The 14,873-nt window shown below is 51.4% G+C and overlaps 1 protein-coding gene across 5 annotated transcripts in view; it reads left to right on the forward strand.

Annotated features, from left to right (window-relative positions):
• CNTFR (ciliary neurotrophic factor receptor) overlaps window positions 1-14,873 on the forward strand; it is a 210,737-nt gene that overhangs the window by 141,230 nt on the left and 54,634 nt on the right. For all 5 annotated transcript variants that reach the window (XM_051642018.1, XM_051642022.1, XM_051642019.1 and 2 more), the window contains one exon: window positions 10,271-10,501. In XM_051642018.1, the coding sequence (XP_051497978.1) occupies window positions 10,271-10,501 (231 nt within the window). The remainder of the gene's footprint in view (window positions 1-10,270; window positions 10,502-14,873) is intronic.

Consider the following 14,873-nt stretch of genomic DNA (forward strand, 5'->3'; position numbering starts at 1 on the left):
TGTTTGGGATGCCATGCTCACAGCAGCTCAGTTCCTCTGTTACCCTGTAGCCACATGCATCAGTAAAAGTCTTGGTGCAAGGAAGAGAAATCCCTGTCTTTGGAAGAAACAAGTCCTGGAGTCTAACTCTGGTGGATGTAGGGATGGAGGAAAAAGGACTGTTGTTTCTGTTGGGAGTTCCTGGGCACACAACATCACTGGGAATACTTTGGTGCTGCCGGTTGCACCCCTGCTGTGATTTCTAAATCTAGCCAGGGGGAATTCTGGCCCTGCATGCAGTGTGCCCTGTACCTCTTCCTTGCCTGGGCTGGGTGAGTGTGAACCTCGTGTACCTGTAGCTGAGAAAGTAGAAGAGATTTTCTGTCCTCAGGCTGCAGAAGTTCATGTGTTTAGTTGCAGTGGTCCCAGCTTCAAGCCCAGCTGCTGCTGATCCACCCAGGGGTGTGAGCATTACATCTGTAAACGACAAGCCACTGGCCTACAGCAGGCAAAACCCAAGCCAGCAGATAGACTGAAAGAGCCTGAGGGGTTGAATTTTAGAGCTATTAAATGATTAAATGCAAGGGGAAAAAAAGTTAATTTAACATTGCGGTTGTGATTTTACACACCCAAGAGCCTGGAAATTGAGAGCTCTGCTTCTCACACAGGGATCGTAACTTGGCACTGCACAGATTGTACAGTATGTAAAATTAGACTGGAGAAAAAGTAAATATGCTGCAGGGACCAATACTGTCTTGGCAGACGGAGGGTGGACTGAGTAGGACCCAACAGGTCTTTTATGCCTCTGACTTCCATAATTCTGTGCTAATAAAAAATAAAATAAAATAATAATAGTGCATGATGCCGGATGTTAATCCGCAGCCCTGAGCAGGGCAAAGCAGGAGCTGGGTTGTTATGTGAACAAATAGCATGGGGGAAGGCGTTTATTTGAGGGCAGGCACGTGGGCATTGGCAAACAGCAATGTGTGGGTTGCACACTCTGTACTGGCCTTCAAAGGCAGGTTGTGGTCACTGGGGTGACAGGCACCCCGACATCTCTGCCCAGCACTACCTCCCCCCCCTCCCTGCAAAGCTCGGTAATTACAGGTGTCTTCATTCCCCTGCTGGACCACAATGAACTTTTTGTGTGTTTATGGCTGTGATTTGAGCACCTAATTCTGGATTGTATTGATTTCCCCTTAAATGGCATTGAAAAGCCTGATCTAAGCACTCTTTTGTGGCCTAGAGTTATTTGTCCTGTCTTTATGGAAAAGCAGGACCAAAAAACAAAGCTTTAATTCATCCATGGTCCTAACACCAGTCACCTGGCAGCCAAGGGCAAAGGCTCAGGTGAGCCCAGCTTGGAGGATGTCAGTGGGATCTTTCTGTTGTGTGCTGGTTCCGTTCATCTGCTTCTGGTTCTGCAGAACCTCCCCCTCTGTATCACCACCCCACAAGCTGGGACAGCCACGATGTAAATGCAGGGGGTTGGAGGAGTTGCAGCTTCCCCAGGCAACTGCTATTCCTCAGGACAAGTCATCTTAAGTTGACTTTGCAATGAAGCTGAGTGAACAAGGTTCCATCCAACCTCCCCTTTGCCTTAGGATGAAAATGGTGTAATAGCTAAGCCTGTCCTGGCAAGGAGAGCTCTTGGAGTTCCAGGACACAGGCATTTTTGAACCAGAAAAGCTAAGACATTCAAGTGAAGGTTTTACCAAGACATCCAGATGGAAAATGGATCAGCACATGAACTCAGGTCTTCCATGTGAGACCAAATTCCCCTGGGAAAAAGAAACAAAGAAGACATGGAGCTCTTGAATCGAGTCCAGAGGAGGCCACAAATATGATCAGAGGGCTGGAGCAGCTCTGCTATGGAGGCAGGCTGAGAGAGTTGGGGCTGTTCAGCCTGGAGAAGAGAAGGCTCTGGGAAGACTTTCTAGCAGCCTTCCAGTATCTGAAGGGGCTACAGGGAAGCTGGGGAGGGACTTTTTACAAGGGCAGGGTGTGATAGGATGAGAGGTAACGGCTTTAAACTGAAAGAGGGTAGATTTTTAGGAGACAGTAGGAAGAAATTCTTTCCTGTAAGGGTGATGAGACACTGTCACAGGTTGCCCAGAGAAGCTGCGGATGCTCTATCCCTGGAAGTGTTGAAGGCCAGGTTGGATGGGGCTTGGAGCAACCTGATCTAGTGGGAGGTGACCCTGCCCTTGTTAGGGGGGTTTGAACTACATGGTCTTTAAGGTTCCTTCCAACCCAAACGACTCTGTGATTTTATTATAAGATGACCAGCCCAAAAGCAACTGGAGCTCTTTGCTGCAGAGCAGCTGAGATAGAATAGCAGAAGTAGCAGCAGTGGCCCATCTTCTGGTTCTGTGTATGGCAACAGAAGACGAGATGTGAAGCCACTGCAGGTGGGTGCACACCAGCGTTAGCACCCTCAGTTCTGCCACAAAGCCATGGGAAAGGGTAACTTCTTTGGGGTGTCCAATCCATGCATGGCTGGAGAGACCATGTTACTGAGGCAGGATGGACTTGGTTGCTGTTCCCAGGTATGCTTGTCCCCTGTGGCCAGGCACAAGTTGGTGCTGGGGTAACATGCTGCTGTACAGCCCCTGCTACTCCCAGCAAGAGCTCGGTGTGATGGCACAGGGGAAACAAGGCTGCCTCTGATGTGGAGCCCTTTTGGCTGGCAGCACAGAGCACTGCCAGCATGATGCTCTGGGCTGATGGTGTTTGGCAGTTCTAAAGAGCTTCAAGAGAGGCTTTGTCACAACAGGGGACTGCCAGAAGTGTGCCAAGGCCAGTACAAGTACAGTGCTGTCCTGGCACAGGGAGGGCACCAGTGAGATCCCACTCAGGGCCAATGCTGTTGGTTCAGCCAGTCTGATGGTGTGACACAAGCAGAAAAATGAACCTGAAGTTACTTTTCTGCTAAGGCAGCTTCCCCCATCCTGGTACCATGTCTCCCAGCCAGGGTTCAGTGTGGGACCACAGCTCACAAGCCACCGGGAGCTGCTGCATCCCTTGGGGCTGAGCCAGTGCTGCAGCAGGGACTTGGCCCTCACTTCTGCTGCAAGTTTTTTTTTGCTTCTGCTTCCCGCAGTGGGTCTCTGTTCTGTGGTTTTCCACTGGGCTTAGCGCTGCATTTTCTCCCCAGAAAGGTGCTTATACCCTGCACACTGTCATAGCCTTGGTGGCCCCCATGCAAGTGCCACCATCCTGACCGTGCCACCATCCCAGCTATGCCACCTAGAGCTCGGTTCTGGGGGTGGCAAGCCAAGCTGGTGACGGAGCAGGCATCACACCTCCCCACTGCTGGACCATCAGATCCAGGAGAGAGCCTGTGGTGAGGATTCTCGTTAGTGACAATGGTATATTTGATTGCAAAAGTGCTCTTCATCCTCAAAAAGTCCAAGTAGATACTGCAGTAAATTCCATAGAAGAAGCATCAGCCTCTTGCAGCTGAGGGGCTAGAAAGTCCACAAAGGTCTGTGTACCCTGCAATGGACATCCCTGGCTGTGTTTGGTGTTTAGCTGCAGGGGAAAGGGGAGGCTACTGCAAAGCTGGAGGAGAGCTTCTTCAGGGGCAGCAGGGCCTTGCTGAGCCTCACAGGAGGCCATTTTGTGGTCACATCCAGGCTGAAAGAAGAGGCCCTCCTTCCCCGGAGCTTGTCCTGAGCCAAACATGCTGGAGAGGGAAGGTGCCTCCTTTACAACACCCTGAGGTAAACTCAGGCAATTGTGGAGTGATTGAGTGGGAGTCCTTTAGCACCCATTTGTTATCTCTTAATTAAACTTTCTTGCTAATTATTTTTCTTGTCAAGAGAGCAAAGCTGCTGACTCTGGGGATTTACTGAAGTAGTGCAAACAAACGTGGGCTCTGCTTGCTGCAATTCTTCATTAATGGACAAAACTAACTTGGAACAGTCCGTATCTTTGGCTGCATCAATGACACTTAATTATGCCTGTTTCCTTACAAAGATGTATCTAGTTTTACATCACTCATGGAAGAGCTGCTTTCTTAACCATGAAATTCTTTCCCCTTGAAGGGAAGGTTTCTGCTGGCAACAGGAGCTGTGTGAAGACCAAGTGGTACCGGAGGGGATGGATGTGAGGAGATCAAGGATGGGGTGAGATTCAGGAAGCTGATGTGGGGAAACCGTCTCCAGTGCCAGAAGCTGTTTCATCTGAAGACAGGCAAACCTCAGGGCTGTGAAGCTGCAGATGAGGGCAGAGCCACCAGCATCCCTTGGGCATGGTTGGTGATGCATTTGCCAGCCAGCACATGTGCAGGGGAAGGAAAGAAGCCACAGGGTTGTGCCACCACTCTGTGAGACACAGACCCAATGGCCACAAGCATCCTCATCCATGCAGGAAGGATGATGGAGTTGGCCAAGCCACCTCCTCTCCAGGCACCAGCACATGAGACATCACTGCTAGGAGACAGGGCAGCCTGGGACAGAGCTGAGCAGAGGATCCTGCAGCAGTGGCCAGCCAAGGTGGGCATCAGTGCTCTCCTTGTCCCTCACCCACCCTCTTTTCCCTCACCTTTCCCACCCTCGGGGGCTCACTGCTTGTCTCCTGTGAACATATTAATTTCATTTACCATGGGAAGTTGCAAGGGGCAAGACCTCACTGGTTTATCTGCCTGGAGAGCTCTCGGCACAGCCCAATCACTGTGTAAATATTAAATGTATAATTTATTAATACATACTCAGAGAGCTCATTAGCTGCCAAGATTACTATTTGTGGCTAGTTGCTTAGCTCTAGGAGGGGGGTATGGAGGCTAACAGGGGTGATGTGAAAGTCCCTCTGTCTGTGTTTAATTCTCCATCCCACTGCAGAAGTGCTCCATATCCTGTTGGGGGAAGTGGGGACGTGGCCCTTCTTGCTGCCTCAGTTTCCAGATCTGCAAAACAGAGACAGAGGCTGTGCATCCTGCAGAGGAGAGCAGTGCTGTTGTCTGTCCTCAAAAATGCTAAAGTGCCTTCCTTTGTCTCTTGCTCTGCTTCTTCCAGCCACAGCCCCACGGTGCACTTGGGCAGAGGGCTCCAAGGGGAGCAATTGGCCTCATCTCCCTGCAAATCTCTGTCCAGGGAGGATGGTTTTGGCCCCTGCAAGTGTGTACTGGGGGTTGACTGGCAGCAGGCTCTGGTATGAAGAGCCCCATTGAGGGTCTGTGGTGAGCACTGGTGCTGGGAATGCAGATCATCTCTGCTTCCTCCACTCACTCTTCCAAAGACCCTTCAGGCATCTGGGCACAGATTCCACATCCGTGGCATGGTTCCGTGCTTACTACGTAGGGCAGTGCCCAGCAGCATGCTTGTCCTGGCAGCTGCCCATACTGGCAGGGTGGGAGCCTTGGTGGGAACAGAGGAAGAGCAACCAGTGGGGATGGAGGGTCCCAAGAGGAGTTTTGCTACTCCCCAGCATGGCTGTTGGGTTTGCAGGATTTCCCTGTGAAGTTGCTCTCACAGTCTTGATGCAAGTCACAATTCATTAAGAAGGAAAATACCATTTCTGTTGAGGAGCTCCATCTGAGCAGTGTGGGTTTGAGAAGCATTAAACATGTTCCTGTGGGCCCTGTGCCTCGGCTGCTTTGTCTCATCTTCCCCCCATCTCTCCCCACTGGAATGCTGTCCTGTTGGTCCCTGTTGTGTGGCAGTTTCACAGATTGCCCCATCAGATTTTCACTCATCATCACTTAGGAGGACAGCAAAGCAGCTCACAACTTATTTCACCAACCTGCCTCAGGTCTGGGAACTGTATGTGTCTGTCCCACGGGTGGCTCCCATCTTTCCTCCCCTGTAGCTTTGCAAAGCTATGGATAAAGCTGTGATTTCTGGTAGTCTTCACCACAGCTCCTCCCCAGCTCTGGGACTTCATGTTGTAAGCCATGCTGTGACTGGCTGGTGTGCTGTGGCAGAGGATGTTGCCCTTGGTGGTGTTGAATACTCAGAGGCATGTTGCTGTTTGGGGTGAAATGTCACAACCTCTCCATTGTTTGTGCTTCCCCCTTGTGCTGTCACCCAACCTAAAAAGCAGCATCCTTTGGAGAAGAAGGGTGGTGTGGGGGCAGGACAGCATCTCTAAGTGTCACCTCTAGCCAGTGATTTAGCCAGTGTTGCTGGAAAGTGGTCTTTGGAGGTGTCTAGTCCAATGCCCCACTCAGAAAAGGACTGTCCTCAACACTGGACCAGATCATCCACAGCTTTCTCAACAGAGTCCTGACAACCTCCAAGGTTAGAGATCTGCCCTCTCTGTGGGTACCTGCCCCGTTGCTGCACTATCCTCCTGGAGAATATATTTTCCTCCATGTCGAGCTTGAACTTCGTTAGCTGCCGCCCCAAGCAGTTGACCCAGTCAGTGTCCAGCACAGGTGCCATCTTCATCATCAATCCCATCTGTTACCAGTGACGTGAAGGTGGACAGACCTCTGTCCCCTCCCTACCCAAGGTAGCCATGAGGCTCTGGGTGGGCTGGGGGAGGTCCTGCCCATACCCAGCCTGTGGGAAGTGGAGGCTCCCAGTAAAAGCTCTGGTTGCCCTTGCCCATTCCTGTCCTAAAGCAGAACTGGTGTCCACAGCACAAGACAGGGCTACTCCAGTGTTGGGGGGGCTGGGACTGTCCCCATGGTGCCCCTTCCCTAGGGATCTGCCACGCGCTTGCAGGGCAGTGTTGATGGGTGGGACTTCTATGCCTGGCATTGGGCAGGAGGGACATGGGGACCTGGCTTGGCTCCAGTAAGAGCCTCAGCAAACCCGGCTGGGAGAAATGCCTCCTCCACCATTCTACTTCGGGTTTTTCCTTCGTCAGGGGCCTTAAATCATTGCCTTGGAAAGGAGCATTGCTTTCAAAGACCCGTCTTCCAGGAATGGCTCCCTCAGCCTGTCTGAATGAGTGCCAATGTGTTTGCAACTGTGTTTAAGGACAAATAGGAAATAATTCAAGGTGCCTTTTTCCTCTTCCAAGCTTAGTCCTGCTGGCAGCAGCTACTGACGAGCTCTCAGCCACAGTGTTGAGAAGCAGAGCTGGGCACCCAGGAGCTTTCCCCTTCTCTCACACCTCTGCTGGAGCTAGGGAACAGGCAAGCAGGAGCCAGGCAAGATGGGCAGGTCTGTGGGTTCATTGTTGCACTGAGCCTTTCTCCACAAAAGGCTCGTGGTTCATGCAGCGTCTCCAGTGTCTCTGCTGAGCAGATCCTTAAAAAGCGGGAAAGTCAAAAGCTTTTTGGGACCCAACAGGAAAGGGGAAAAGAAATTGTCTGTAGCTTATACAATACAAGAAATTATAGTAATTAGAGTAAGGTGCTGGGACTTAGCTCTGTGTCTGCATCTGTCCACCTACCCATCTACCTAGTCATCTGTCGGTCCATCCATCCATCCATCCATCCATCCATCCATCCATCCATCCATCCATCCACCTTAACATCTGTTTGAACAGCCAGCCATCCACCCAACACCACTGCCATTCATTGGTACTTCCAACCCTCCCTCCCTTGACCCATTCACCCATCTGACCACCCATCTCTCCATCTACCTATGCAGCCTGCCAGCCAGCTTTTTATACATTTATCCCTCCATCTTCTTACACATCTCTGCCTCCCCATATCTGTCTAGCCGTCCACCCATCCGTCCATCCATCTATCCATCCATCCATCCATCCATCCATCCATCCATCCATCCATCCACTTGCATAGTCATCCATCCTTTCATTTCCATACAGTTCTCTCCATCCCATCTGTGCCCATCTAGCCATCTGTCTGTCTATCTGCTACCACAGTCTCATCTATTCATTCATCCATCTCCTGCCACACTTTTGTTTAGCTGCCCGTTTATCTGGGTCCTTTTCAGCTACCTCTGCTCACACAGATGCTTGAGTTTAGATGTTCTCTTCCTGCCTGCTAGTATGTGCACTAAGCTGTTTTGAGACACTTGAAAAGTACTTGTCTGATCCGTGCAGTCTCTCAAAGGTCCCCACCCTTGGCTAGTGTCTAAGATGATCCTGCAGCATCTCACCAGCATCTTACTAAAATGCAGGTTTTTCTCCATCTGTTCTTAACACTGCCTTTTCTAGCAGTGATAGCATCCCCAGAGATGCTGTTTCCCTGTCTGAAGCAGGTGTCCTGACAGACTGTCTGCAGAACTCAGACCTACCACAGAGTCCTTCAGGGCCAAGCTTCACCCTGAGACTCTCTCCTTTGCAGATGCGCTTAGGCTGTGGACTTTCACACATGGAATGGCTGAATCATGCCTATCTGGTATCAACAGGATATCAACAGGACCCAGGAGATGATGTCTACAGAGGGAGAAAAGAGCAGGACAAGCATGAGGGTGCTTCTTCCACCCCTCCCCACCACCAACTGCCTGCAGCCTCCCTGTGCTCACTGGGCAGATCAGTGCTTTACAGTCCTGGGCCTGGGTGGTGTCTTGTTCTATTGATTCATTTAATCACTATTTTCCTCCACAGCATCTGATAGACATGGGTTTTTATCATTTAATCATGCTTTGTGGAGGGGGGGAGGGGTGGGGTGGGGGAAAAGCACCCTCTTTTTTGCTTGTTTTCATTTGCTGCCCCTTAATAGGAGAAAGAGGAAGAAGTCCTTATCTATTTATCCTCTCCAGGTCACTCATCATTATGTAGGTGTCCATCGCCTCTACACTCAGTTTATCCTTTGACAAATAAAGGGACGGAGTCTGCTAAGCCCTCCTTACATGGGGGCTGTTTCCAGCCTTTGTTATTCCCTTTTCTGTTCTCTGTTTCCAGCTATGGCATGGGGACAGATTTGTGCATGGCTTTTAGGGTACAGCACTTACCATTTTGTCCTCAATCCCTTTCTGAGTACTTTCTAGTGTTGAGTTTGCATTTTTGGTCACCACTGAGCTGATGTTTTTCAGGTAAGTGAGTGTGGTGACTCCAAGATGTATTTCCATGGAAGCTGCAGCTCATTTGGAGCCATACGGACAGCAAGGCTTCATTTTCCCTGTGTGCATCCCTGTGTGATTATTGACACGGTGTTACTTCCTGGTGGGTCTGTACTGTGATACCCTTGTGCAACACTTTTGCACCCAGCTGCAATCTGGCTGCCCTGACAGCCTCAGCAGCTTGCTGTCTCCTCTCACTGCCTCAACCCACTTTTCCTTGTGAGTTACGAGGGTGTTGGGCAGCTCTGATCCAGCTCTGACCTCTGTTGAATTTCACCAGTGACGTCTTCTGCTGCCATGTCTGATGGCTTGTTCTCACCTTTGGTCTCCTGACCTTTAGCTGCTATAAATCCTAGCAAGGAGTTTCCTCATGTGTCAGGGCTGCTTGGTTTCCTTGGGAGGCACCTTGTCAAATGTGTTTTTGAAACCCGGGAGTATTCTGGGAACTGAACCACCTTTGTCTGTGCACAAGAGCCTGATGAAGCCTTGAAGGAACCTCATCCTCTGCTGTTCCACCTGTCCTGCTTCACCCTGTGTCATGCACACACACACAGAGTTTTGTCCTTGCTGCATGCAGCTCAGCACATCCAGTGTAGCAACATGGGAAAAATTCAATTGCTAAGGATCATTAATGACTGTCAGCTCGAGCTCCTGTCCAGAAACCTAAGAAAATTCAATTAGGCAGCTGGTGCCCAATGAGCTGTATTGCCCCACTCTTAAGATGCTGAATCAAAAAGCTCAGCAAGGCATCATGTTATTGTAGAGTGAGAAGAAAAGCCAGCCAGGGGGACAAAAACAACACAGAATGCACCAAGCATCTGCCCCTTTCCAAAGCACAGTTAGGTTGCAATCCTCCCCCCTGATTTCCTGGCCAGGGAATTGCAGGGACAGCTGCCTGTTACCCACCTCTGCTAGTAAATAACTTGAGTTTGCTGGTGACTGGGCGTGGGGCTCTGTCACCTCTCCATAGGGAGTTTCTGATGTGTGCATTTGGTTTGCACCCTGCAATGAGCCAGAAAGGTACAAGAGTGGCAATGACTGGCTGGTGTGAGTACTTGTCTGTGCTGTGGGGCACCGGGCTGGTGCAGTCATGACATGTGTCATCTAAGGTAAAGGTCGAAAGAAAGCATCTTGTGAGATTAAGATGGTCCTTGAGTCTTGATCTCCTGCTGTTTTCCCACTAATTCACTCAGGTCTAAGTTAAAATAAATTATTATCAGAGCCAAGAGGAGAACTTAGGCTTCCATGGCCACCAACACAGTGTCAGCCCATGCCCCAGTCCTTCCCTCGCTTCCTGTACAAGTGATGGTAAGATCCTGCGCCTGGGGCTCTGACCTCATCTGCCTTTCTCCTCTTCCTCCCTACAGACAGCCACATCCAGTATGAACAGGTAGGAGCAGATGTGACCATGAAGTGTGGCTCCATGGACTGGGACGCAGCTGTGACCTGGACGGCCAATGGCACCGACATTGATGAGTCCCACCTGAACGGGTCCTACCTGATCCTGAAGAATGTCAACTTGACGCAGAGCGGGCAGTACTCCTGCTACGAGGGCTCCTCCTGGCACCTCAAGTACCAGACCTACCTAAGGGTGGGAAGTGAGTACCCTGTTGTGTGACACTGATGGGGACAGAAGCATGCTCTCTGCTCCCACGTTGACCTCTCACAGCCCTCCCCTAACCATGCTCACACATGTACTGTCCAAATGTATGGTTGCCTCTTCCATCCCACCATACCAGCTCCCCACAGTGATGTTAGAATCAGCCCCTCCTGCCCCAAACTTTGCATTAAAGCCAGTAGATTAAAAATGCCCCAGGAATAATTAGGGAAGGGATGTTTTTTTCTCCATCCAGGCTAGTGCCACAACCACCATCTCTGCAGGTGGAAAGCACTGGGCCCAAGCTGTCAGAAGGGTTTGTAGCTGGGAAGGAGTACTGGCCAGGGTTACTGCAACATGCATGGCTGCTTCAGAGGAGCTGGCAAAAAGTGGTGGCAGTTGCCATGTGTGTGCAGAGCCCCTGTGTACAGGCATGTTGGAGAGACAGCTGCAGGTTTCCGAGGATTTTGCATATCTTAAGCGCACGATGCACTGGTCTCAGTGCAGGAGTTGATAAAAGTTGTGCTGTGTTTCACATGATGCTGAGAACTGATAGCAACTGTGTGTTGGGTGGGCTGCTGTGTTTGTACAGCTGATGTAACAACTGTGTGTTTCACAGCATGGTGTCTGCAACTGGCAGTGGTGGGTGTCTAGGAGCACCAGCCAGTTTCACAGGCTGTGGGATGGTAACTGCTGTGGATGCTGGGAGGCACCATGAGCCCCACCAGCTGAGGATGCATGGTGTAGGTGGCCATATGCTCCCAGGTTTGGAGGACATGAAAGAGCCTTTCTCTTCTGTTTGTCTCACCTTCTGTCCTTGCATGAGAGCTTGGGGGACATTTCCATCCTAGACCATGGTCCAGGGGCAGAGGGTTGCAGGAGGACCACCTGTGTGGCCTGTGTAATCCCTGCAAATCTGGCAGGAGGGTATCACTGCACCTCTAGATCAGACTGAAGAAATTCAAGTTTCAGGGATGCTGCTTGATGTCGAGCTTATGGTTTCGGATCTGCTGGGAAGGATGATCCTGGCACATGGGTCAAGGGGATGGAGTGAAAGAAGCTAAAAGGTAACATGAGATGCAGACAAGAGGGGAGCAGTCAGCATAGGAGGAGATATGGCAGCAAGTACATGTCAGGGCTGGGAACACAGCAGACAAAAGGGCAGTAGCAGAGTCAGGGGCCTCTCAGCTGCACCGTCAGGGTGAGGAGATGCTCATGGGTTGTCCAAGGGAGGGAAGGCAGGAGCTTGGTGCAGAGCAGGCAGCAGCAGGAAGAGGCTGTACAGCTTCTCTCCTTGGGCATGTGCTCACCACATCCCATCTGAGGAGAGGTCCCAGGCCATGCCAGTGGACAGAGGGCTGCAGCCCCCTTCCCAGTCCCCTCGTTTTCTCCAGAGCTGGGCTCTGGCTCCGTCCTCCTCCTCAGTCCTCCTCCTCTGCAGCTGTGGCATCGCTGTGACTTTGCAATGGTTCTTCCATCTGCTAAGCACCTCGCTAATAGTAATCCCTGTCAATCCGCTCAGGGACCCGTGGGAATTGCTCAGCGTTAGAGCCCAAATCCTGCTGTTTCCTGTTACCACGTGTTCCCATTTGCTGGCAGCTCACAGCCCCCCTGAGCACTGGGCAGCTGAGGAACCTGGTCGAACACTGCAGGGGCCTCCAGCCTTGGGAGAGAGGGTGAGAAATAAATAAGTGAATGCCCAGTGTTGTTGATGCAATTAAGTATGCAAGGAACTAATCAGGTGAGACGCTTTTAGTGGCAATTAGTTTAATTGCCTGGATTTTAATTTAATGTTCTCCATGAGGTTTCTTTTCCCAGGGCTGCCACCCCCAGCCCCTGCCTGCACCACCACCCCAACTTTCCTGCCTCTGTGGGGCATGATCGACTCCCTGGAGGTGCACGGGCTGCCGTGGAGGAGCATCCCAGAGGGAACAGAGATGGAGGTCCGCATGGGCATGGGGGTGGTCATGGAGATGGAGATGGAGAGGGAGATGGGGTTGGAGGTGGAGATAGAGATAGGTGGCTCACAGGAGGTTTGCAGTATGGCCTTGTGGTAGCAGCCCTGCTACAGCTGAACACACTGGGAGCCCAAACCTGGGATTTGAGGGATCTTGGACTCATTTCATTTCAATTGCAAGGGAAGTTAAATAAAAACAGGCCTGTGCCTGCACTTTCCCCTCTGTCTGGGGCAACAAGAAGGATGACGGCAGCTGGGGTGAGGGGCTGGGGCCATGTGCAACAAACTGCTGGGGATCTCATTAAATAAATGATGGTAGGTGGAATGTGCCCCCCAGGTGAGGCAGGGGCATTCCTGGGCAGACAACACTGCAGGAAAGGTGTGGGGAGGGAGCGGAGAAGCGGCGAGGAACAGGAAAGAGTGTCAATTAGCAAAGTGAGCTCTGTCATGGGGGTCAGCAAGTGCAGGGATAAAGGGAGACCTGCCAGGAGTCAAGCTGAGTGAGACCTTGCAGAGGAAATGAAAAGGGGGGTTAGCCATATAAATATGGAGCAAATGAGGAGAGAAGAGCAGAGCTGGCTCTGCAGCCAGGTTTCAGGGGACATTAAAGGTAAACTCAGCAGAGCCCAGTACCAAATGAACTGAGCAGTGATGCTGAGAGCAAGGGCAGCACAGGCTAGAGTAGAGGAGGAAGGACAAAACCTGGAGAAAGTCCTCCTCAGTGTAGGCACCTTCAAAGGAAACAATGCAATGAAGGCTTGGGGAACACCTCATCCACAGGTGAGGATTTGTCCTGTTCATTAGCAAGGCTCATTAGCCACTGAAAGGTCATTGGTAGTACCCAGTGCTGCAGAGCAAGGCAATGTGTCTCCTGTGCTTGAGAGGAGGAGGAATCCTGATCAGACAGCCTGACCCCACAGCACAGCATGTCTGCAGGGTGTGCTTGGAAGGGGAAGCAGTATAAAGACATGGAGACAAATGGAAACTGGGAGAAGAATATAATGGGGACTTGCCAAGGATATATCGCACCAGATTAACCTGATAGCTCTCTTTGATAAGGGAACTGGTTTCCTAAGCCCAGAAATGTGGCCAGTGTAATCTGTCTTGACTTCAGTGAAGTATTTGCTATGATGCCACATGGGAAATTATGAGTTAAAGCAGAGAAAATGTGGATTAGTAGAAGAGTTGGAACACGGCTTAGGAAATGGCTAAAGGGGATCAGATTGTGCTGAAAGGGGAGCTGCTGGGAGGGATGGAGGAGCTTCAGTATTGGCCTTCAGACCACTCTTGGTAGTGTTTCCCATAATGGCTCTGGCACAGAAGGAGCAGAGAGCTCTAGTGGGACATGCCAGTGGTTGCAGAGGGACCCCAGGATTTCTGGAGTGGTAATTTCACTCCACAGGGGCCAGGATGCTGCATAAAGAAGCATAAAGAAGTTGTCTTATCAACGCACTCCAGTAAGCAGGCAGGAGGACATGGGTAGCCCAGGTGGTCCTTGTGTTGGGGTTTGACACCCAGGTCCACATCATGGAGTATGTGTCCAGGAGCCTAGTAGCTCCCAGGGGAGTGCATGTGGCTGGGGGTAACCAAGTTGTCTTGTCCCCTGCAGAGATGGGGACACGAGTGTGCCTGCAGTGGGGACGGTGTGCATCCTGGGGTGGGGTGACCAGGGATGGAAAACCCACCTAGGAGAGGAGGAAAGGCCCACAGGCTTGTGTGTCCCTAAAGGTCTGAGATCACCCATCTCTGTGTGTGAAGCATCTGAAGCACAAACCACCCCAGGGAAAGGTGGTACTTCTCCAGGGCAGCTTTTTCTAGGAAACTTCAAGCAGCAACGTGTTGCTCTGCCTCCCATTTTTCAGGCATCTGAGCAAGGGATGAAGCACAGGAGAGCAACCAGGATGCTCCATGTTCATCTCCAATGGATCATCTGCCCTGCAGCCTGGAGAGCGAGGGATGCCGGAGCAAGGCCAGAAGCAGCAAACAAAGGGGCCAGGGCTTTTGCTCACCAGGAATTCCTGGACTGAGCCTGGTGATGAGCACCAGGAGCAGGCAGGGGAAGGCTGTGGGTATCAGGAGTGTAGTGCTGGGCTCCCGGCTGCCCCCGCGAGCTGCAGCTCTGCATTTGGAAACGCGCAGCCAGAGGGCCCGGGGATGGATATAACAAAGACATTGGGAAATAATGCGCTCTTGAGGTTTGGCACACAGCTCTGTACATTACAGAATGTTATAAAAATACTGCTAATGGGCCAGAGAGGAGTGGAAATGCGCGGCAGAAAGGCTGCCAGAAGCCGGAGAGCGCACATGGGAGCAGGGAGGCCTGGTGTGCAAAGAGGGGAGGGAGGGAGCTGGGGCGGGCGCCTGTCCTTCTTCTCCCATCCTTCTGTCCCTTTCTGTCCTGCTTGTCTTCATCTTG

This window comes from Apus apus, chromosome Z, assembly GCF_020740795.1.
Source record: "Apus apus isolate bApuApu2 chromosome Z, bApuApu2.pri.cur, whole genome shotgun sequence".
NCBI lineage: Eukaryota > Metazoa > Chordata > Aves > Apodiformes > Apodidae > Apus > Apus apus.